Here is a 23,746-nt window from a genome sequence, read left to right as displayed (position 1 = left end):
TCACCACGCCAGGCCCGTCTTCAGCATTTCTGAGCCCCTCTCCTCCTCCTTCTAGCTGCCGATGTGGCTGCTCCTGCACTGAGTGCATCCTTGGGGGATACCCAGGAGAGGGCGGCAAAACGGAGGCCTGTAGCTCAGTTCCCCTCCTGACACCTGGTAATCTAACAAGGTCATCAGTATAGCTGCATCTCTGTCTCTGTGTAACAGAAAAATTCAGGAGGGTGAAGTAGCATGTGGCGTCGTGTTGTGCCGGGACCAGTAGATGTTATCTAAAAGTGATACACCAGTAAATAAATAGTTAAGGATTTTAAAAGTGGTGGAGGAGCAAAACCAAATTGCCAGAGAGAAAAAGAAGATTCGGCCCACAGAGCCAAAGGAAGAGAGGCCGGGAGCCCTGAGGTGCGTGGGCCCAGGCCTTCATGCACGGAGGGCAGGGATGCACATTATCACAGCTTGGGGGGGTGGGCAGGATGACTTGGCAACACCTGTTTAAAAATCTAAAATCTCATCCTCTATGCAGCATCGTCATTTCTGGATGGATTCCACAGAGAGGTCTGTACCTGTCTGGCAGGGTGTTTGTATGCTGGTGTTTGTAGCGGAGGTGTACTAACGGCAGCTGACTGCCCAGCTCTGGGTGCATTTTCTGTAGAGAAGTTAAAATTGATACAAACACGATCAGAAGTCCAGCTCCTCCTATCACCGTGTGTGGGCCGTTTCAGACAGTGTCAGGGGTGGGACACTCCCTTTCAAGGTGTGGACTCTCACTGGCCACACACACCAGGGAGTGGACGCTTTGGAGAAGTTATGGCAGGTGCTTGTTGTGGACCAGAGCTTTATGTGCCGAAGTGGACAGTATTTAAAAGTGCATTTTTGTTAAAAATACAGGAAAACATATTTTTGTTAAAAATGTGTGTTAAAAGGAAATTGCAGGATAGGAATTGTATGATTCTGTATGTGTGTCTGTATATATATCTGTATATTTCTGTACATGTAGATGTGTATACACACACACACGTATAAGCCTTCTTACACAGATAAAATGATGATACACAAGAAGTGGTTTTCTCTAGATGGTGGGACTGGTAAGCCAGGGGATGTCATTTGAGAGTTTTTTAAAAACAGGGAGTTTATATTACTATTATTATTATTATTTTTTTGCGGTACACGGGCCTCTCACTGTTGTGGCCTCTCCCATTGCGGAGCACAGGCTCCGGATGCGCAGGCTCAGCGGCCATGGCTCATGGGCCCCAGCCGCTCCGCGGCATGTGGGATCTTCCCGGACCGGGGCACGAACCCGCGTCCCCTGCATCAGCAGGCGGACTCTCAACCACTGCGCCACCAGGGAAGCCCTGTACTTTTTAATGCATTTGTTCTCAGTCATTTCAAATGAATACCATTTGCTTTTCATCATTCGTAATCATTTCATTTAGCGTATACAGAGTGGAAGTTGTATGTGGAGTATTATACAAGCCTGTATTCTGTACTTAAATTATTTTCTCCAAGCTAAATTGTCTCCTTGAGCTTCGCTTGATTACCATATGTAGGTGTCATGGGCATTAGGCAAGTCAGTACATGTTTTAGGTTATGCATAGGCTGTGTTGTTGTAGCTCTACTATGTTTCTTTTCTATAAAGTGAGTTTCTTACAGCCAACATATAGTGGGTCTTGTTTATTAATCCATTCTCATATTCTCTGCATTTTAGTTGTTACATTTAGACTATTGATGTTTAAAGTGATTAGTGATATTATTGGGTTAAAACCTACCATGTTTGTTACTGTTTTCTATCTGTTGCCTGTATCTTTTTTTCTTTCTTTTCTTGTCTTCCACTCTTTTTCTGCCTTTTATGGTTTTAATTGAGTATGTTATATGATTCCAGCTTTTCTCCTCTTTTCACTGTTTGAGGTAGTTGCCCTAAAGTTTACAATATCCGTTGACAAGTAGCGTGAGTCTCCTTCCCAGTAGTACCTGCTGCTGGTTGGTTAGTGCGGCACCTAGCTCTTCTTTCCAGCCCCTCCTAGCATTGCTCTCATTATGTCACTTATCCATAAGCTATAATCACCTAATACATCATTGCTGTTGCTATTTTGAACAAACATAAAACAGAAGAAATAGAAAGTTTTTAATATCTTCATTTATTTCTTCTAACCCTCTTCCTTTATTTACGTGGATCCAGGTTTCTGACTTACATTATTTTTCTTCTTCCTGAAGAACTTCTTTTAACATTTCTTATAAGTCTGGTCTACTAGTGAGAAATCTCCTCAATTTTTGTTCGTCCAAGAAAGCCTTTATTTCTCCACTTTTGAAGGATAATATTGTTGGGCACAGAATTCTAGGTTTGTGGGTTTTTATTTCAGAACTTTAAGCATTTCACTCCATACTCCTGTTGCGTGGTTTCTGGAGAGGTCTGACATAATTCTTATTGTTGCTTTTTAGGTGAGGTGACTTTTTTCCCTCTGGCTTCTTTGAAGATTTTCTCTTTGTTTTTGATTTTTTGCCACTTAAATATATATGATCTGCCTAAGCGTTGTGTTCTGTTTTTTCCTACTTGGTGTTCTGACCTTCCTGGATTTGTGGTTTGGTGTTTGTCTTCAGTGTGGAAAGTTCTCAGTCATTATTACTTCAAATATTCCTTCAATTCCTTTCTCTCTTTCTTCTTCTGGTTTTCCCATCATGTGTGCATTGTACCTTGTGTGATTGTCCTACAGTTCTTTGGGTATCCTCTTCTGTCTCTGTTTTTCTTTTTTGTCTTTGCATACCAGTTTTGAAGTTTCTGTTGACGTTTCTTCAAGCTCACTGATCCTTTCCTCGGCTGTATCCAGTCTACTGATGACTTATCAAGGGCATTCTTTATTTCTTTTGCAGTGCTTTAATTTCTAGCATTTCCTTTTGATTCGTTTTTAGAGTTTCCATCTCTCTGCTTACCTTACCCATGTACTCTTGCATGTTTTCTACTTGTTTCTTCAGAGTGCTTGGGATACTAATCACAGTTGTTTTAAATTCTCAATCTGCTAATTCTAACATCTCTGACATATCTGAATCTGGTTATGGTGCTTGTTCTTTCTCTTCAAACTGTGTTTTTTGTCTTTTAGCATGACTTGAAATTTTTTGTTGAAGGTTGGATATGGTATACTGGGTGAAAGGAACTGAGATAATTAGGGCTTTGGTGTGAGGTTAGATGTTTTTCTGGCCAGGAGCCGGGCTCTGCCTGCTTTTTCCATTAACCCTGGGGCTGGAGGTAACTCTCCTTTGGTATGCTCTCTTTGTCTCCCCTGTTTGTTTGGGTTTGTCTGGAGACTTCTGCTTAACTAAGGTCTGGGACCTGCAGGCCTGGGTTGTGTCCCCTGTTGTTTTACGGGAGCCCTGCCGATGTGGTGCTGATGTGTGGACAGAGGAGATGTGATCTGCAGGCCTGTGGTTACGTCTCGGTCTGTCAGGGGCCCTGCGTCTCAGCTGCGCCTTTCACAAGTGCTTTCCAGCCCCCTCCACTTTGATGAGATGGGAAGGCTGGGGGGCGCGAGGTGGGTATTCTCTCTGGTGAGAGCCTCTCTGGAGGGCAGGCCTCATTAAGAAGAGCAGAACGTGCTGGCGTGGTTCATAATGGCTACTTTTTCCTTCCTCTGCTGGAAGATGGGGGAATAGTTCTCCATCATCACTGTGAGAACCTGGTGGGGCTCCTGGAGGGAAAACTCATAAAAGTGTAGCGATTCCCTCTTAAACTGGGCCTCCCTGGAATTTTTAACCCTCAGAAAATTTGTCGATTGTAGTTTGTTTTCCTACCTTGGTACTAGTCTCCCCTGGAGCCTCCTGTGAATTGTGGCCCTCTGGATCTGCCTGCCTGCCTCTCCAGTTTTGGGGCACAGCGATTTGCTCTGTGACCTCACTTCTCTGCTGGGTCTAAGAAGAGTTGCTGATATCAGTTTGTTCAGCTTTTTACTTGTCGTTAGGACAGTGGTGCCCTCCAGGGTCCTTATATGCTGGACCGGAGACCAGAAGTGGCCGTTATTTCCTGTTTTACAACACATCCCCCTTCCCCATTTCTGTGATACCCCTGTCTTTAAATTCTCTGCCATCTCTTTTTTTTAAATTTAATTTTATTTATTTACTTTTTATACAGCAGGTTCTCATTAGTTACCTGTTCTATACATATTCGTGTATACATGTCCATCCCAGTCTCCCACTTCATCCCACACTCCCCCTTCCCCGCTTGGTGTCCATACGTTTGTTCTCTACATCTGCGTCTATTTCTGCCCTGCACACCAGTTCATCTGTACATTTTTCTAGATTCCACATACATGCGTTAATATACGACACTTATTTTCTCTTTCCGACCGACTTCACTCTGTAGGACAGTCTGCCGTCTCTGACTCTTCTTCCTTGTCTTCCTTTCCACCCCCTCGCCTGGAAGTCCAGGGACCTGCCCTTGACTCTCCTGTCAGCCCCGCCCCTTCTCCTTTTCCAGTTCACACTCTCCTCAGCCATACCGGCCTCCGTGCTGACTTCTCCCATGACCTCAGAGTCAGTGTCTTCAAAACTGAATCTCTTTTCTTCTCCTACAAACACACCCACCCTCCCCTCTTCAGTTTGTGTGTGTGTGCGCGCATGTGCATGTTCATTGCTCTGATTAAATGGCTCCTACCCACGCGGTTGCTCAAGCCAGAGACCTGCATGTTAGTCCAGGCTGTTCTTTCTCCCTCAGCCTCCAAATCCGGCCACTCACAGTCCTGAAACTTCTTCATCTAAAAGAAGAAGAAGCTTAGGTCTGGCTCCTGGTCTTAGAGCCCCTGCAGTTGCCCCTGTTCAGACCCTCGCTGGGTGACCCCCGCCCTCTCTGTGCTGCGTCCACTCTGCTCACCGGCAGCCTGGCAGGTTCCAGGCACCAGGTCACTCCTCTCGTGTCTGCAGAAGTGATGTCCCACGTCTCCCAGGCCGCAAGCAACCCCATAAGATATTAGGTTATCCTCTTTAGGATAATCCACTAGTCCTCTTTAGATTTATTTTTTTTAATCTCAACTTATAACAATGTCTTGTTTTGAAATGTAATAGATCAGTAGCCCATGCCTATAATTTATAAACTACCCATGTTAAGGTTGAATACTCCAGTTATTTTATTGACGGGGATGCACGATCAGAATGTTGGGAGACCCCGTGCCTGGGGCACAGTCCCCCTCCTCCGGCTCGTGGGCCGGGCTCTCGGTCCCCGGACCCCCTGCGCGGTGTCGGCGTCTCTGCCCCTCTTTCCCGCCTCCCTGCGTCTTGAGCCCTCGTTCAACCCCCGGTCACTGCAGTGGCTCTGCTGCCTCGTGCCTTCGTGCTTCGGTTGCACCGCAGCCTCTCCTGGGCTCCCCTCCCACCTCCACTGCACAAGGAGGCCCTGGCCCTCGCCACCCCACTGTGCGTGCCCTGCCCTCTCTCCCTCAACACCGGCCCCTGGGCCTGCTGGGTGCCTGCTGCTCTGGGCCCTTCCGTCTCTGCCCACTTCCACCCCGGCGTCCAGCGGTCCAGTCGATGGCTGCGTGAGTGAACGAATCAGTGAGCGAGGGCGCTGGACCACTGAGGCTCTTACTCCACTGAGGCTGCTTTTATGAAACAGTGATCAGAAGCTGAGTTGTAAATCGGTGGATTCTGTACCGAAATGTCACTTGTGGTGCAGTTTATACTCACTCACTAAATCCGGTCCCCCAGTTAGTAAGGAGCGTAAGTTTGTACATATTTGGTTAATCCCAGGAAGTAGAAATAGATTCAGTACTTACTGTCATTCTAGAGCTCTTCTTTCTGGCTATGGTTATAAGGTTTGGCCTGACGTAATGATTCAGAAACATTCACATCACGCATTCTGGGTGTATTTTGGCTTATGTTGGAATAAAAAACATAAAAAAGTTGTTTTGGGGTGAAGAATGATTAATATTACGAGAATATTATCCTTCATTTAAGATATATAACAAAAAGATAAATTAAGATCTGATTTTTATATGACAGAGCTTCGGAGCTTTTTCCATTAACAAATATTTTACCGGACGTGACATGTGACCTTTTTTTTAGAATATAACACATTTCATAGAGCGAGTTTTACCACTACAGTTCCAACTGGTATTACTCTAACTACAGTTATAATCAGACTGCTGTTCTTCTGAAGAAGACTGAGTCTGAACGTCCCTCAGAAGATAGAAACCTACCATGGGTTTTCAATCCTTTCTTGGCTCGTAAATTGTCAACGAGAAGTTAGCTGAATTTACCTCGAGAAACTGAAGCAAACGGAACTGTGATTGAGCTTCTCTTCCTCTGTAGGTACGACAGCGAGCCCAGTTTGTACTGCCCGTTTTTCTCCCTGGGCGCGTGCATGGAAGGTCTGAATATCCTGTTTACCAGGCTGTTAGGGGTTTCGCTGTACGTGGAGCAGCCCGCAGAGGGAGAGGTGTGGTGTGAGGACGTTCGGAAACTGGTAAGCGGCCCGGTTGGAGTGAAGAAGCCGCGTTCCTTGTCTCCCGGGTTTGGTACTGAGTTAACAGCAGTTTCATGTCAAGTTAGCTTTGCCCCGATGGTGCTTATCTTTGCTTGATGCAAGATCCAAATCGCCACGTCTGATTCAGGATGCTGTAGAAGAAACACTTTTCTCTAAGCATCAGTTGTTGCCTGAAATTAATGTAAACATTTAACAGCAGAGTTATTTCTCTGAAAAAAACATTTGCTTTTAAGGAAGTTGGTAGAAGGTTGAGTCTTTTATGTTGACAAACCCTGGTTAAACGAACGTGCGTCATTGCCCTTCACGTCCCCGCTGTGCCAGGTGTCGCCTCTGTTAAGTCCAGCTCCCTCAGGCACCCGCCACCCCTTCCCGCCCGCCCACGGGGCTCACGTTCGCGCCAGATGCTAGCCTGCGGCCTGTGTTCTTGGTGAGACTCCTTGGACAGTCAGTCCGAGCCTGGGATCCACCCTCTGTCAGGGCCGCTTCGTGTGAGGTGCGACTGTCGTCGTTTTTTCCTGCTAAGATTTTGAGGCTTTATGGGCCCTAAGGTAGTGGTGTTCTCCTGTTTTACTCTTTGCTCGCGTGCTTAGCGCATGGTTCGTGAGAAACGCGAACTGTCTTGTGGCCTCTTGGCTGCGCTTCGTGCTCGTAGAGCAGGTGGCGGTGGAGTCGGGAGATCAGCGGGGAGCGTGGCTGTCACCGCGCTTCACAAAATGACAGCGGTGGGTGATGTGCAGACACAACGTGAAGAGAGTGAAAGGGCACGATGTGGGCGATGAAGAGCTTCCCCAGCTCAGGAGGAGCCCCTTGCGGCCTTGTTCATGGCCCAGACGCCTTGAGCAGTCCCCGACACCAGGTAGATGCTTGGTAGACGCTTGCTGGAGTAATGAACATATGCTTGCAGGAAGCCCTAAAGCATAAGGTTGCCGTTCTTTATGGCAGAGGCCCCAGGTTGTGCAAAGATGGAGACCAGCTCTCCTGCGAGCTGGGCCTCTTGGAAGCCTGATTTGGGAGAAGGATGTCAGTGGCGGTATTACTTACTGCTCTTCAGCTGAAGGCAGACACTGCGTATTGTTCCTATATCCCAGGGTTATAGTTGGTGTGCTCGCGTATGCTTACGTCCTAAGATGGGAGGAGCTATAATTTTGTTGCTAAAATGGTCCAGCCAGCACCCCTTCCCACCTCTTGCGGGTGGTGTGGGCCCAGTGGCAGAGCCGCGTCGCTGGGGACTGCCAGTCAGGACGCAGGGCTTGCGGAGGAGGGTGTCCTCTTCCGACAGAATTCCCAAATCATAGTTGTCCTGGAGATGCAGGAGAAGAGGTTGAGGGCAAAGGGGAAGCCACCTCGAGGTCACGTGGGACGTAGGAAGTAATGAAACGTCTGTATTTGTAGCTCTGAGTGTTTTGTGAACAGGTTCTTGTGCTAGGAATGTGTTTCTTCTTTTAGAGTTTCTAAAGGCCTCATTCCCCACTAAATTCGTTTTTTTTTCCCCCTAGGCCGTGGTTCATGAATCTGAAGGACTGTTGGGGTACATTTACTGTGATTTTTTTCAGCGAGCAGACAAACCTCACCAGGTGATGCTTTGTTTACAAAATGGTCTCTCTAAAGTAATCAGCAGTTAATTTGTATTGATGTGAACTTTATACCTCACTTTTGTAGTTCCTAATATTTAGAAGGCATCACTGAGGACTTCCCTGGTGGTCCAGTGGTTAAGACTTTGCCTTCCAATGCAGGGGGTGTGGGTTCGATCCCTGTTTGGGGAGCTAAGATCCCACATGCCTTGTGGCCAAAAAACCAAAACATAAAACAGAAGCAGTATTGTTAACAAATTCCATAAAGACTTTAAAAATGGTCCACATCAAAAAAATATTAAAAAAAAAAAGGCATTACTGATGATGGCTAAATATATAAATTTGAAATTAGGGTAGAATTTAAAGCTAATAAAACTTATGAAGGTAATTACATAAATCTGTATCTGTCTTTTTTATCTGGGTCATAATGTCAGTAATAATGGTAGCTGACATTTGACCGGCCCTTCTGTGTGCCCGCCAGTGCTCTGAGTCCTTTTTCACGTCACATCTTTGAAAGTTCACATCAGCCTTTTGGACTGGACACTGACATTATGGGGAAGCTGAGGTCAGAGAGGTGAGGTCACTACTTGCCCAGAGTCCCACAGTTAGAAGCGCTAGGATTTGAACCCAGACTTTCTGACTAGAGCCCCAGCTCTCAGGCACTTTCCATACTTGACATGGACCTAGTTTCAAATGGCACAAGATGTGTCCCTGGGGAGGCCCTATCAACCACCAGTTCACTCCTTATGCGGAAAAGTGAGGTTCAGTTCCTTGAGCTGCAAACCAGGTTTCCTGGTCGATCAGCTTCAAGCAGTTTTGGGCAGCTTGATTGGAATTGTCAAGAATTCGGGTTATTAAGTTACAACAGAAATAATGGTACCTTATATTTAAATAGTGATTTCACAGTTTCCAAAGCAATTTTAGCAGACGTGAGCTTATGAATCTGGGCAGCTGCTCTGGCGTTTGACAGGGGGGAGGTGAGTCTGGTGCAGGTGAACTGGTTTCCCAGGTGATTCGGCTGCTAGATCTGGACGGTGGGGCCAGAGTCTGGGTCGCTGACCTCTGTGTCCTCTGTTCGTTCTCTCTGCTTGAAAGGCTGGAGAATCCAGGTTAGTGATCTGAGCCCCAGCTCCTAGCTGCCAGCCTGGGTGGTTCAGGTTTGAGATGCCGCAGCCCTAGCTGTGTGCCCTTGGACACGTGACTTAGTATTTCCAAGACTCAGTTTGTTTTCTTATCTGAAAAATGAAATACTTGCCTCATAGACTCATTGTGAAGAGTAAGTGATGAAGTGTATGCGAACCGAGAAAGATACTCCAGGTCCCTTGCTTTGTGACAGTTGAGAGCTCGTCACCTCCAAGTGATGGAGACGGTGGTGTGCAAAGTGTCTCCTGGTTCATCGCCTGACACAGAAGGGGCTCCGTTAACGCCAGTGCCCCCCCGCGGTCCACGGCTGTCCCTTCCTACCTGCCGTGAGCACCTTGAGGGCGTAGGGCTAAGCTCAGTGGTGACTCTGTCCCCGGTATCTGGTATAGCATCACCCAGCACATGGAGTGAGGGAATGAGTTCATCAGCACAAGCTCAGTGTATTATTGGTGCTTTAAAAAAAATTAATATGTTAGCAAAATAAAACGTATTGGGTTAAACGTGTCTGTAACTAAATAAGTAGAAGAATGGAATTAAGGTAAAATTTGTACTCGCACATTTTGATACAGCTTTATATTGCCCTTCAGTTGACCTCAGCCTCTCTTCCCTTGTGTTTTCTTAAAGGACTGCCATTTCACCATCCGTGGGGGCCGATCAAAGGAAGACGGGGGCTACCAGCTCCCACTGGTCGTTCTGATGCTGAGTCTTCCCCATTCCTCAAAGAATTCGCCAACGTTATTAACTCCTGGGATGATGGAAAATCTTTTCCATGAAATGGGACACGCCATGCATTCAATGCTGGGGCGGACTCGTTATCAGCATGTCACTGGTGAGCCAAGAAGAGGGGACTTGAAACATGTACGTTTCATTTTAAATTGGAAAAGGCTTTTCATCTAGGAATCTGTGGTCATTTATCACAGATGGCGTCATCTCGTCCTTCCAACTGTGATGCTACGCAATCTTCGTTACATTTTTTTCCATCCTTGACAACAGTTCTCACCAAGGAATGTCTCAGTTGCCTGTCTTTTCAGTTTGTACCATTTTACATTTTGTCCTATATTATGTGGAATTTCAGTCTGTGGCTGTGTGTATGAATAAGCGTATCTCCTTAGCCAGGAGCACAGACTTAGCAAGTGAATAAGTGAATGAACCGTTGCCTCTTTTTATCCAAAACCAGTTAGAAAACCTCAAGGCATGTTGAAAAGGTATGACCAGGTGCTTTGTATTTCTCCTCGCTTTCCCCTGCGTAAAGCTGTGGTGCCCCTGCTGGCGGGTTGCCGTGTCGGGTGATGCCCCAGGCTTCCCTCCTGCTTATCGTCTCTGAGTCTTAAGCTTGCGATCAGACAGGGTCAGTCAGCCTTAGACCACCTGGGCAAGTGTTGGTCTTCAGTATTTAATAAATAACTTTACACACGGTCTTTTGGGGGAGGAGGAGGTATTTGAAAAGACTGCGGTAGACGGGCCGGACAGAATCATAAAGTGTCACCGAGACATGCTTACAGGATTTGTTCTTTAAATAATTTTGAGTTTGAAATGTTGCTTTTCTGTATTGAGGATTGACCTTGTTACCAGAAGCAATCAATAGATAAAGTACTTTTAAAAGAAATGAAGGATACGGGCACTTGGTGATGGAATTCATGAATTAAATTCAATTGCTGTGTTAATTTAGTAAGAATGTTGTAATTTGTGTTTCAGGTATAGCCCAGCATAGCTGAAGACAGTTTTGTTTGTAGAGGGTGTGAGCCGTTGCTTTACAAGGTGTTCTATCCAGCTGTGCAAATATTTTGTTTTACTTCTGATACGTGGGAAAATAAGAGATTATTACAAACTTTTCTGTAAATATGTGCAATAATTTTGTAGAAGTAAAATATTGACTTAATGAATTAAAGATTATCCTAGTTCATCAGAAGTACAAATAAAACATTTTAAAAGAGTGTTTGTAGTAGGATGAACGTGTTGATGTGATTCATGCCCACTTTTTTCTTTCTCCCCCATTTTAGGGACCAGGTGCCCCACTGACTTTGCCGAGGTCCCTTCTATTCTGATGGAGTACTTTGCAAATGATTACCGAGTGGTTCACCAGTTTGCCCGACATTATCAGACGGGGCAGGTAGGGAGCGTTGACTTTCTTTACCGTCCTCTGGGGCGCGGGGGTGGCTTTTGTGACCCGCGGGGTAGCGGGAACTCTGACTGCTTTTTCAGGACCTTCTCCGAACCAGAATCCTTCTACCGTTTCCTGATTCCCTTTCTTCAGCTGTAGCTACAGTCATGTGTTGGCAACAAGTAGCTGCCCTTTATTATATGCCCAGTAATGTCCCGTCTAGTCCTCAGAGCCGCCCCCTGAGGAAGGCGCTGTGTCCTGTTTCCAGAGGGGGAAACAAGCCTCAAAGCCTGTCTCACCTCAAAAAAGCCTTTGCTCTTCCCTCTACCCTTTATGCTTCTGAATATTCTCTCGGTCTGAATGTGTGTGTTGTTTGGTAAACTATGATGCCATATTTCCCCAATGTGTTTGGGTAGCATCTACGTGATGCCAAGTCTGAAAATTCCTTAGTTTTGAGGTTTAGGTTTAAATAGTGCCTTGTAATGTTAAAGGTTTTTAAGTTCTGTAAAGTAGGATTAAGTGAGCGATACTTTAGCTCTAATCTAACTGTCAACATTGTATGTTTACTGTCTGCGTGTCCCACGGAAAATGTATTCTTCTCTCAGAACTTTGCTGATACACTGTTACATTAGGTAGTGTTCTTCCGCCCTAAACTGCACCTCCCTGAGCGCCTGTGTACAATTATAGTCATCTTTGAATCTTCAGCATTTAGAATTGTGCCTAACACCAAAAAAGCACTAAAAGAAATTAAAGGAAGGACTGAATGGACTCAGAAAAAGAAGGGCCCAAACCCGCCTTTATTTGTGACTCTCTTTCCGGTTGTATCTCTGGATGCGTAATGTGAATTGGCGGTTTCTATTTTTGGACTTGATTTTAGCCATTACTGTCAACTGTAGAGTAACGGATGAGCTCCTGGAGAACTAATCTGAGTTAGTCTCCATCATAATCTGTTTCTGTGGCTAAGAGGACAGAATTGAGATATCTGTGATCCAGTCAGCTACCTGCCATCAATGTGCAGAGCTGCTCTGGGGATTATGTCAACGTAGCCGACGCCATAGAAGCACGTAGCCCATCAAGCAGTGGCCTGGTCCTCCCGGCTCCACGCTTCGGGGTCCGGGAAGGAGGAGGATGGCCTGACGCAGCGGCTGCTCCCGTAACCGCCCCGTGCCCGTCCTCGGGGGCACGGATGTGCTCGGGCACAGGGCGCAGGCTTGCGGGGAGCCGGCCCTCTGCTGGGGCCTCGGGACGGGCTTCACCAGGAGCTCCTGGAGGAACCGGGTCGAGAAAAAGTACGTCGGTGGCAACTCGCCGGTGCGCTCGCAGCCGCCCTCATCCGTCCCGTTGCAGGACGTTTACTGAGGCCGTAGGCGAGTCCTTCCGTCAGGACATGGGCTCCGTTCTCAGCACCTGAGAAGCAGCGGGGAGTAAGTGCGATGGCATCCCTGCACTCGTGGCCTGGCGTCTCGGGGCGCAGAGCAGGGCTGAGGGCAAGGCGACTCCAGCCGAGGGACAGTCCTCGGGGCTCAGAGATCCCGAGACAGATAGGACGGCGTGTGTGGCAGGGTCAGCGAGGGGGGGTAGGGGGACGGACAGGGACGAACATGGGAATGTCCTCGTGCTCAGAACCTGCACCCCGTCTGTCTCTGCGCCCGCCTTGCCCCCACCCTGGGAGTCCCGGCCCTCGGCTTGCCCGCCTGGTGACGAGGGGGATTCTCCTGTGTCCCGGGCTTCCCCTCGGGGCTGAGTCCCTCCTGTGACTCTGCCCCGGCCCCCCTTCTCATTAGCCTCCAGCCGGCAGCCTCCCTGGAGTCCACCTTTGGACCCGAAGGCTCGTCTGTCCTTTGCTGCGGTCAGCGGTGACGAGGGCCAGAGCCAAGGTGCCGGCAGCGGGGCTGGGAGAGGAGCGGCCGTCGGAGGCTTGGCGGGAAGCGCCTGCGGCTGGTCAGATGGTGGGGAGGGTCCGAGAGCAGGGAGTCCGGGAGGAGGGCCACGTCTGAGGAAGGAGGGCGGGTCTCGCCTTGGATGTCCGCTGCACACACGGCCGCTCGCGGCGCCGGCCTGAAACCCAGAGCCAAGTGGACACGCGGGCGTGTGGGGCCAAGTGGGGGGAGGTGGTGGGCGGCGTGTGGGAAGGTTAGAAGCGGCCCTGAGAGGAGCTGCCTGGGGGCTCCGGTTCCCGAGGATGCGCGGAGCGGGCCGCCTGCGGAACGGTGGCGAGACCCTGTCGGCGTCGGACCCAAGTGCTGGGCTGAAATGCACCACGATACTGAGGTCAGTTTAAAAATATTGTTGTCTGTTTCCAGAGCAATGAGAAAAGCCAGCAAGGGCTAGAACCACTGCTTGGAGGGTGGTGTAATGTCCCCAGAAAGAGACAGTTCCTGTTTTACTACTGAATTCTTCAGTCAGAAGAACCATTTTTGAACAAGATCATTTCAAGAAAAGAATATTAAGTCCAAAACTCCACTCCAGACGAGACGAGATGGGCAGCGAGCAGCAAGCTGCTGTGGATTAGTTCCCATTTCGGACTCAGAAGGCGCGTGCAGTGGGCCGAAGGGATTGCAGCCACGGCCTCCACAGCAGGAACCAGTGTTGGGACCTGTGGAGTCTGGAGAGGGCGCCAGAGGCACGGGGCACCTCGAGCCTTGCAGAGGACTGACTCGCCTCTTCTTGTTGCTGATTAAACACCAACTGGCTGGATGCTTTCACTTTACGGGCAGTTCTAGACTAAGGGCAGGAGCTAAGTCCCTCAAATCTAACTCTCTCTAAAGAAACAACGTTAGTTAAAGAGGAACAGCAGAAGAGGAACAGCAGGGTGCGTCTTTCTGCTTCATTTCCTGTCCTGCTGCACATCGGGGGAAAGAATTTTTCCCTGTCACATGGTCTATTCCAGAGAGCTGTCCTCCTCGGGAGAATGTGTTGGTGACTTATTAACACCGAGAAGTATTGTATCTGAACCTGAGCATCCCGGAGCCAGTGGATGCCTTGTGGTCACAGAATTAGCAGTATGCCTCTCAGATCTGCAGGTGCCACACGGCTGTCAGGAAACAAACACCAGAGGTTCTCATTTGAGGTTCAAACCGTCTTGATAGGCTACAGCATCAAAGCTGAAGCAGAATTAGCTGTAAATCAATCTTAAAATCAGGCAGAAAAACAGACTTGGTAGCAGCTCCCGTGGAAACATCCAGGTTTTTAGACGTGATGAACTTGATGTGAATCAGCGGTCTCGGGGAGTTCCTCCCAGGCCTCGGTCGACCTTAGGCTGCGTCGCAGGACCTGTGGGATCTGAGGAACGGGGCTGTTGTCTGTCTTCTCCACGCTTGTTGGTTCTGGCCTTCAGCCTGACCCTTCCAGTTGCGTCCAGCGGCTCCACACTTCTGGAAGCACAGGCTTCGTCCTCCCTTGAACGTTTTCGTACGCAGCTCCTTTTTTAGTCATGGTAAGACACGTATTACGTACAACGTGCCAGCTTAGCCGTGTTTCAGTGACTGTTCGGGGGTGTTAAGTGCACTGTCGTCGCTCGCTTCCCTCACCACCGCCATCCCCAGACGCTGTTCGTCCTGCACGCCTGGCCAGGCTCTGTCCCCGTTAGACACGAGCGCCTCAGTTCCCCTCCCCCAGCCCGTTAGCCAGCACTCCGCTCTGTTTCCATGAATTTCACTCTTCTAGGGACCTCATATAAGTGGAATTTTACAGTATTTGTCCTTTTGTGGCTGGTTTATTTCATTTAGCATAATGTTTTTAAGGTTCATCCAGGTGTAGCCTGTGTCAGAATTTCTTTCCTTTCTAAGGCTGAGTGATTTTCTTTGTGTGGATGGACCACATTTTGTTCAGCCATTCATCCGCTGAGGACACTTGGGTTGCTTCCACCTCTCAGCTACCGTTGTTACCAAACTCAGGTTTGGCTGCTCACTGCTCAAAAAGCCAATACTTGAGAGACAGGTGCTGGTAGGAGCAGAAAGTTTGCTTTATTCAAGAGGCCGGCGACCTGGGAGAAGGCGGACTCGTGTCCCAGAACGAGTACTGAAGATGCCGCTCAACCATGAAGGTTTTTCAAGGGAAAACGGAAGTGATCTCAGTGAACTGTCGAGGCCAGACTTGTCGCTGTCCCTGCTGCGTGCAGCCTTGTCCACTCCTCGTGGTCTCTCCTTAGGTGCTGTCTTGTTCACAGTCTGCTTGCGAGACTCCTGAACGGGGGGCTACAGACTGTTATGAGAAACAGTGTTGATCCCGTTCTCTTGAGGCCAGTTCTTAGTGTTGTGCTAGCCAGAGATTCAGTACTGCTCAAGATGGAGCGGCTTGCGTCACGGCTACAGTCTGGTCATCACGCAGCATAAACTCCTGTGCGGTTGAAAGGGGCGTGATGAGTGACAAAGACGCTTCTCTCGCTCCTCCCCTCAGGAAGTTCCAGGGGATTAGAAGCCCTGTGCCGGGAACCAGGGATGAAGACCCCATGTATATTTCCTCCTGGATCCCAGGAGCACACGCCCTGTCTCCCTTCGCAGGGTCTGCCTCGTCCGTCCCCCTTGTCCTCGGTCCTCAGTTTCCAACCCCGTCTCCTCCTGCCTTGTCCCCCCTCCTGCCAGCACGCCTCTGCCCTCGGCGCACCGCATGGAGCAGGGCTGCCAAGCCCGGGGCGTTTCAGGCTATGGGGACTCTTGTTCCTTGTGGGATGACAGTGACATCGGTGATCTAGAAAGCACCCTGAGAAGAGGCTGCCATGTCATGTGAAGTTGGGAACCCCTTCCTCTTAGGAATGTTGTAAGAATATGGTTTTAGACCAGAAAAAGAAGCTGCAGTCTGTCCTAATATTTGAAGGATACCATGTAGAGGAAGAAAATATATCTGCCGTGTCATTCCAGAAAACAGTAATACTGGGAACAGTGGATGGGAATCAAATAAAGCTGATTTCAGCTCAGCAGATGCTTCTCAAAAACGATTGGAAAGGAGATGCCTCTGAAAGTAGTATGTTTTTATTTAATGCTTAATGTTGCAAAATCATATTGTAGAATGCACATCTAGGAAACCAGCACCCAACTTAAAAAGTCAAGTGTTACCACATGCTCCTCTCTGGAGGTAAGGACAGTCTTGAATTCCTGTTAGTTTTTTGATGAAAAATAGTTGTCACACATAAGTTATTTATTCCTCAGCGACATAGTGTTTAGTTTTGTATTTGAGTTTTAAAAAAATATGGTATTATACGGTTTCTAACCTTCTGTGATTCTTTTTATAATCCTGGTATGCCTAAGATTCATTGGTGTTGCACGCAGGTGCAGTGTATTTACTTTCAGTTCAGCATAATCTTCTGTAATTTATGTACCCATTCTTCTGTCATTGAAATGGGTTCCTCCAGGTTTACTAGTTCATCTGTATCTGCTGTGAACTTTTTTTTAACTTTTCTCCTCACATTCATGTGCATGATTGGAATTGCTGGGTTTGTAAGGTGTGTGCATCTTCAAGTTTATGAGGTAATGCCATGTTTTTTTTTTAATTGAGATATGTTTGACATATTGTAGTAGTTTCAGGTATATAACTTAATTTGGTATGTGTACATATTGTGAAATGATCACAATAATTTTAGGTAACATCCATCACCTCAGATAGTTACGCTTTTTTTCTTGTGAAGAGAACTTTTAAGATCTACTCTTTGAGCAGCTTCCAGACACACAATATAGTAGTATTAACTGTGGTCACCATGCTGTACGTGACATCCCCAGACTTTTCCACCTTACAACTGGACGTTGGTACATTTTACCCGCCACCTCTGGCAACCACCAGTCTGTTCAGTTTTTTTGTTTTTTTCTTAAGATTCCACACATAAATGAGATCACGCAGAGTTTGTCTTCCTCCGACCCACTTCCCTCTCCGGGCTGCCGTCCGTCCAGAACGTTCACACTTACTGACGCTTTTCGGCAGTGGTTCCCCTCGCACCTCATCCTCATCAATGTTTGATGCTGTCCGAAGTTTTAATTTTGCCAGTTTTGTGGTTGTGAAATGGAATGCTGTGAGGACCTTCACTACCAGCAGGACTCCCCGAGTACGTCTGGGTTGAACATCTTTATATGTCTTCATTGTTCATCTTTGTTTTCTCTTGCACGCCTGTTTCTCTTCTCATTTTCCTGTGTGACGTTCGCCTTTCTCTATTGATCTCTCAGATTTCTTGACATGTTGGAATAATAATCCTTTGTCATCTGTATGTCTGCTCTCAGTTTACAGCTTGTCTTTTCACTTTATGGTATCTTTTGATGGATTTAACTTCATTTTCATTTTGTTGAATCCAGCGGTCTTTTCGTCCTCGTTAATGCTTTAAATATCCTATTTTTAAAAACCTTTGTTTCCCTAGAAGTCATAAAAAGACTCTTCTGTTTTTTCCTGAAAGTTTTAGTGTCTTTCCCTTATCTTTAGGTCTTCAATCAAGTTGGAACTCCTCTTTGTGTTTGGTGTGAAGTGGAAATGCAGTTTCCCTTCTTCCTGGTGGATGACCAGTTGTCTGAGCACCGTGTACTCTTTGTCCAGTGACCTGGGGGGATGGGTGCCCAGTGCCCACCTGTGTGCACTCATCTGCTCTGGGGTCCCCCTCATTCTGTTGTTCTGTCTGACCTGATACCAGTGCCGTGCTGTCTGCATCACTACAGCTTTGTAATAAGTCTTGACGTCTGATAGGGCACATCTTTTTTATTTGTTTTTCAGAAATTTCTTGTCAACTCTTGGGCCTTTTTTTTTTTCCTACACATTTTAGAGTCACCTTACCCATTTTCTTGAAAAAAAAAAACTATGGTAAGAGTTTGGTTGGGGTTACATTAAATCTGTAGGTCAGTTTAGGGAGAACTGATATTTGAATATTGAGTCTTCAGACCATGATTGTGACACACCTCTCCCTTCCTTAGGTCTTTTAAGAAGCGTTTTAAAGTGTTTTCAAACTTCCTTCCAGAGAGTCTTGCTTAACTTTTATTAGATTTAGTCCTGGATGCCCTACCTTTTTGATAGCTTTATAAATGTATATTTAAAAAAATTATGTTTCTACTTGTTTGTTGCTGGTGTTTAAATGTGCAATTTATCCTTTATTGGATATATCTTATTTTTAGGAACTTTGCTAAACTTTCTTATTAATTCTAATGACTTGTCTATGGAATTTAAAAAGTTTTTTAACCAAACAGTTACTCTTGCTGCAAATAATAAGCTATATCTTTCCTGTCCCGTTCAGAGGGCTTCTATGTCTTTATTTTGTCCCCCTCGAGTTACAGGACCCTCCAGTACAGGAGTGACGTGGAATAGAAGTTGTAATATGAGCATCATTTGCCTTTGTCCTGATTTTTAAAGGAAATGTTTCTCATGTTTTACCATAAAGCAAGCTGTGTGTTGTCGTAGGTTTAGTAGAGATAACAGGAGAAGGCAATTCCTTTCTATTCCTAGTTAACTAAGGTTTTTTTTTCTTTTTAATCATTAACAGTTATTGCATTTTATCAGACTTTTTCTGCATCCTTTGAGGTAATTGGGTGGTTATTTTCCGTTTGTCTGGTACTGTCGTGAATGTTAAAGTTAAGCAACCTTTGCAAGCCAGGGTTGAATGACTTTGGTCCTAACTTAATGTTATTTTTTTAATACGGTGCTGGCTTCAGTTTGCTAATATTTTGTGTGTGGAGGATTTCTTGTGTCTGTGTTTATGAGAGAGATGCGCTCGTGCTTTTCTTGGTCCTCTCACTCTTGATGGTGTTGGTATTAAGTATAGCCCATTTCATAAAATGAGTTGCTGAGAGCTCCTTCTTTTCCTTACAAGCACTTTTATGAAATTGTAATAACCGGTTTCTTGAAACTTTGTCAGAATTCAGCCATGAAACCATTCAGGGTCTATCATTTTCTCTGTGGGAAGATTTTTTAAATGACTGATTTCCTTAATAGTCACAGGAGTCTTTGGCCTTCTTTTCTTCCTAAGTAAGCTTTGCTAACTTGTAATTTTCGAGAAATTGACCCATTTAACCCAAGTTTTCAAGTTTATTGGCATGAAGTTATTTATAGCGTTCTTTCATGTTTCAGGTCCTGCCACATCCGTGCTGGTGTCCTTCTCATCCCTAGTATTCTGCTCTCATTTTTTTCTCTATTAATCTTGGCAGAAGATAAGTATCAGTAGTATTTACAAAGAACTAATGCAAACTTTGTTTATCCTCCCTGTTTTGTTTGTTATAGTTCATTAGTTTCTGTCTTTATGATTATTCTCTCTCTTCTTCGTTTTTTCCCCCAATTTCTTAAGGTGGACACTTAGCCAATTGAGTTTCAGTTTTATCTAACATGTGCATTTACATTTTAATGCTATAAATTTTAAACTGTGTGATGCAGTGCTTTAGCTGCGTGCCATGATTTTAATACAACATGTTTCTAATGTTGCTAATTTCCATGGTAATTTCCTCTTCGACTAATGAGTTTTTTTGAAGTGTAGTTTACAATTTTTAAACCTTTGTAGAGGAGTTGTTTATCTTTTTGTTATTGATATCTAATTAGTCCGACTGGTACTGATTTTGCATTTTGTTGATATTTATTTTATGGCCTAGTGTGTCATCAGTTTTCGGAAATGTTCTGTTTGTGCTTGCATACACTGTATATTTTCTAATTGTTGGGCTTGGGGTTTCAAACCCTTCTGTTAAGTTAGCCTTTTAATTGTGTTGTTTAAATCTTTGATATATGACTAATTTTTATGACCTAGCAAAAATTGAGAGATGTAAGGCTTCCACTAGGATGCTGGATGTATCATTTTTTCCCCTTAGTTTTGTCTCTTTTTAAAAATTATTAAGACTTTATTTATTTAAAGCAGTTTTAGGTTGGCAGCAAAATTGATGGGAAAGTGTAGAGATTTCCTATCAACCCCCTGCCCCTACTCTTGCATAGCCTCCACTGCCATCAGCATCCTCACCGGAGGCTGCATCTGTAACAGCTGGTGAACCTCCACTGACATGTCCACAGTTTACATGGGGTTCACTTGTGGGACCGTACGTTCTGTGGGTTTGGGCAAATGTATAATGACACGTATCCATCATTATGGTGTCATACAGAGTAATTTCAGCGCCCTATAAGCAATTTCATTGCTTTTTGCTCTATTTTGAGACTATTTTGTTCGGTGCGTAAAAGTCTAGAGTTGAGCTATTCCCTTCTTCTTCAGGTGTTAGCCTTTTAATCTTCATCATGCTTCTTGTCTTCACGTTTTTTCTTTTTTTTCTGGTAATTTTGTAACCCCCAGCTGCATTACTAATCACCAGAGATATAGTCCATTGACTTTCAAGAGAACCTAAATTGTTTTGCATAATTTTGTCCATTAGCCACTGCACTGAAATGTTTGTTGTTCTAGTTATCTTTCTCACAAAATACTTATCAAGCAATAAATAATAGAAGTTAACATTTATTATTTCATATGTTTTTTTCTTATTTAATCTGTCCAGCAGTGTATGAAGTAGGTACATAGTTATCCACACTTTGTAGGAACTAAAGCTCAGACAGGTTAAGTAATTTTTGAGGGGTCACACAGTAGTACTCAAATCAGTATTATAACATTGTGGGTGTTTTCTTTTTCCAGTTTTTCCTAGTTAAAAATCCCTTAATATCGTAGGAAATGGCTTATACTTTTTATACAGTACGTCTCACAAAAAAAGCAGACCCATTTCCATAGTAAGTGTTATTTTTAGCACAGTTCTAGTGCTTTCATTTTAGAACTGTTGTGTGTTGCGTCATTATAAGATTTAGCTTGTTGCCTTCATTTGTGAGAGTTAGCCCAAGGCTAAAATTTCTTAAGATGTATTTCCAAGGAGACATACAGCCTTGTAATAAATCTTCTCCTGTCATCCTCCCAGGAGATATGAATAAGGATTGAAGGTAAAAATTATAGTGCAACTAGAACTAGATTCCTTTTGGCAAGTTTAAGTTGTTTTGAAACGTTTCTTATTTTCGGCTTTAATGCTTCTCAGTTATGTCTAGACAAGACCATTGAACCGGAGAGCAGAGGCAGGTCTGACCCCAGCCCCACTGCCAGTGCAGGTGGCCTAGATCAGTCACGGAACTTTCTGAGACTTCTCTGCTCTTTTATATAAAATAAAAATTTTAAAGTTAGAAACTAAAAACTCATAGCTCCATACTCACATCAAACATTCTAGTCAGTCAAATTTAATAATATATGCCAACTGTAAACAAGGTAGGACTGCAGTTTTTCTTAGGAAAAAAACAGAAGTTAGACTCTGTTGCACATTACAGTGTTTCACGTTGAGCCCTGTACAACTTTCTCTGTGCCGTCCGAGTCTGTGACGCTATGCAAGCATTTCCAAAGGTTCTTTCGTGCCATCTTAGTTCGTAAGAAAACACTAAACCACTGAAGGTCAAGTAAAAAGGACGTGAGGCTATCCGCTCTGGGTTTAGAGCTGAGACGTCGCCTCTTAGGGCCTGGCAGCAGTTTCATTGTATTGATGATGTGCCATCGGATTATTGACCAACAGCAAAGCAGACAGCTTGAGACACGCCAAATCCAGTGGTTTCCCCGCCGTAGACATATGCCGAGGTGGAGGACTCAGGGTGCTGGGATCAGGCTGCGAATCGAAGCTGCTGACTCGTGGGCGGGACGGCTGTGGTGCTTGGCCTGCTGCTTCTGAGGCCTTTGCTTGTTTGAGGGGACCGTGTCTCAACAAGTTTGTGTCTTTAGCTCCAGCACGCTCCCAGGGGATTTCGGTGGTAGGAAAACAAGGATTTGTACCAGAGGATGTCTTAAGTTTGAATATTTGTGCAGCTTCTACCATAATACATTTTCTAAATGCTCATAAATAAGCCAGATATTTTATTGCGGTGCCTTGGCTCTGTAAGAATTTGATGCCAAAACTTTTTTTTTTTTTTAGTAAATGGTGTTTTTTCATTTATTTATTTAGTTTTTTTATTTCTGTCTGCAATGGGTCTTTGTTGCTGCACCCGGGCTTTTCTCTAGTTGCGGCAAGCGGGGGCTACTCTTTGCTGTGGTGTGCGGGCTTCTCGTTGCGGTGGCTTCTCTTGTTGCGGAGCACGGGCTGTAGGCACGCGGGCTCAGTAGTTGTGGCTCGCGGGCTCTAGAGCGCAGCCTCAGTAGTTGTGGCGCACGAGCTTAGTTGCTCCGTGGCATGTGGGATCTTCCCGGACCAGAGCTCGAACCCGTGGCCCCTGCATTGGCAGGTGGACTCTTAACCACTGCACCACCAGGGAAGCCTGATGCCAGAACTTTTAACGTGACGCTATTTGATGCAGACTGGTGAGTTGTCAAGTGAGGGAAGATGTCTGACAGATTTATGAGGTTTCCTGTGTACAAGTTAAGCACACAGGGAAACATTCAGAGAATTCAAGTAATGCCAAGTTTGCTAACACATTTGCACTTTTGACAGTATTTCAGAAACCTTACCAAAATGTTGTGCTTTCTGAATATAATAGGAAATCTATTAATACTTTAAATTTCTGTTCCCATGTGTGGTCAGCAGACAGTGCAGCTGTGTTTACCCTGAGAATACAGTGAACCGCGCCCTTCCTCGTGAGGCGGGGCAGTCGGGAAGTTCTGGGGAAAGTTCGCTGCACAGGGGCCGCTGTGTGATCTGTCCTCCAGGCCTGAACGCTGTGAAGAAGGAAGACGGGGCCATTCTCCGTCTCACATGACAGCACCCTGACCTGAAGCCACCAGGCCCAGCTGTACACATGGATACCCTTTGGCAGTGTTTAGAAAGACACCTGAGCTACCCGCAGGGACTTCAGTTTCTTCCAATCAGTCAGTACTTTGCACAAGTTGATTGAATAGCTATTACCTCACCAAATTGTCATAATCATTTTTTGCAGCTTTAAAATTTTTTTTTATTTTTAAAATTCTCATCTTACAAATGAGAAAGCAGGATGCCCAGAGCCTCGCCTGCTGTCAGAAAGCAAATGAGCAGCCTCAGAAAATGCCAGCCTCCAGCTTCGGCAGCCACCTCTGTGCTGCCTTCCTATAGCCAGTTCCTTCACTCATAAGATTAGGACGATCTCATTTTGCTCGCCTTTGTTTTTCAAATCATTGTGATGATTATGTTTTTCTGAGTCAGGGCATCTCAAACTTTAATATGCATGAAATCATCTGGGATCTGGTTAAAATGCAGATTCTAACTCGGGCGTGGAGCGGCCTGAGATGATATATTTCCAAGAAGCTTCCAGATCACACCAAGACAGCTGACTGCACCTCAGAGTCTGGTTGGGGCTCCAGAAATTTACATTTGAGACATGGATGCATCAGTGGATTTGGAGGAAGACATTAACTAAATGCTAGAAATAGGAGCTCAACACCCAGCAGATCCTTGGGGTCTTTGGTGTTGATGCCGAACCCTGGCATTTACTGCTGACAGGCTGCACTGTCATTGTCATTGCCATAGTCACACAAAGCCAGAACTCAATTCTTCAGAACTCAACACAGCATTTTTGTTTTTAAATAAGGAACAAAGATAATTGTGGAAAAATTCA

At 45.6% G+C, this 23,746-nt stretch overlaps 1 protein-coding gene across 2 annotated transcripts in view; it reads left to right on the top strand.

Moving 5' to 3' along the window:
- MIPEP (mitochondrial intermediate peptidase) overlaps positions 1-23,746 on the top strand; it is a 145,564-nt gene that overhangs the window by 41,858 nt on the left and 79,960 nt on the right. For both annotated transcript variants that reach the window (XM_081214381.1, XM_081214382.1), the window contains exons 11-14: positions 6,286-6,439; positions 7,957-8,034; positions 9,799-10,003; positions 11,175-11,284. In XM_081214381.1, the coding sequence (XP_081070507.1) occupies positions 6,286-6,439; positions 7,957-8,034; positions 9,799-10,003; positions 11,175-11,284 (547 nt within the window). The remainder of the gene's footprint in view (positions 1-6,285; positions 6,440-7,956; positions 8,035-9,798; positions 10,004-11,174; positions 11,285-23,746) is intronic.

This window comes from Mesoplodon bidens (genome assembly GCF_964165515.1).
Source record: "Mesoplodon bidens genome assembly, chromosome: 17".
NCBI lineage: Eukaryota > Metazoa > Chordata > Mammalia > Artiodactyla > Ziphiidae > Mesoplodon > Mesoplodon bidens.
Note: the sequence above shows the minus strand (reverse complement) of the source record. Positions and strands in the feature narration are given on the sequence as shown.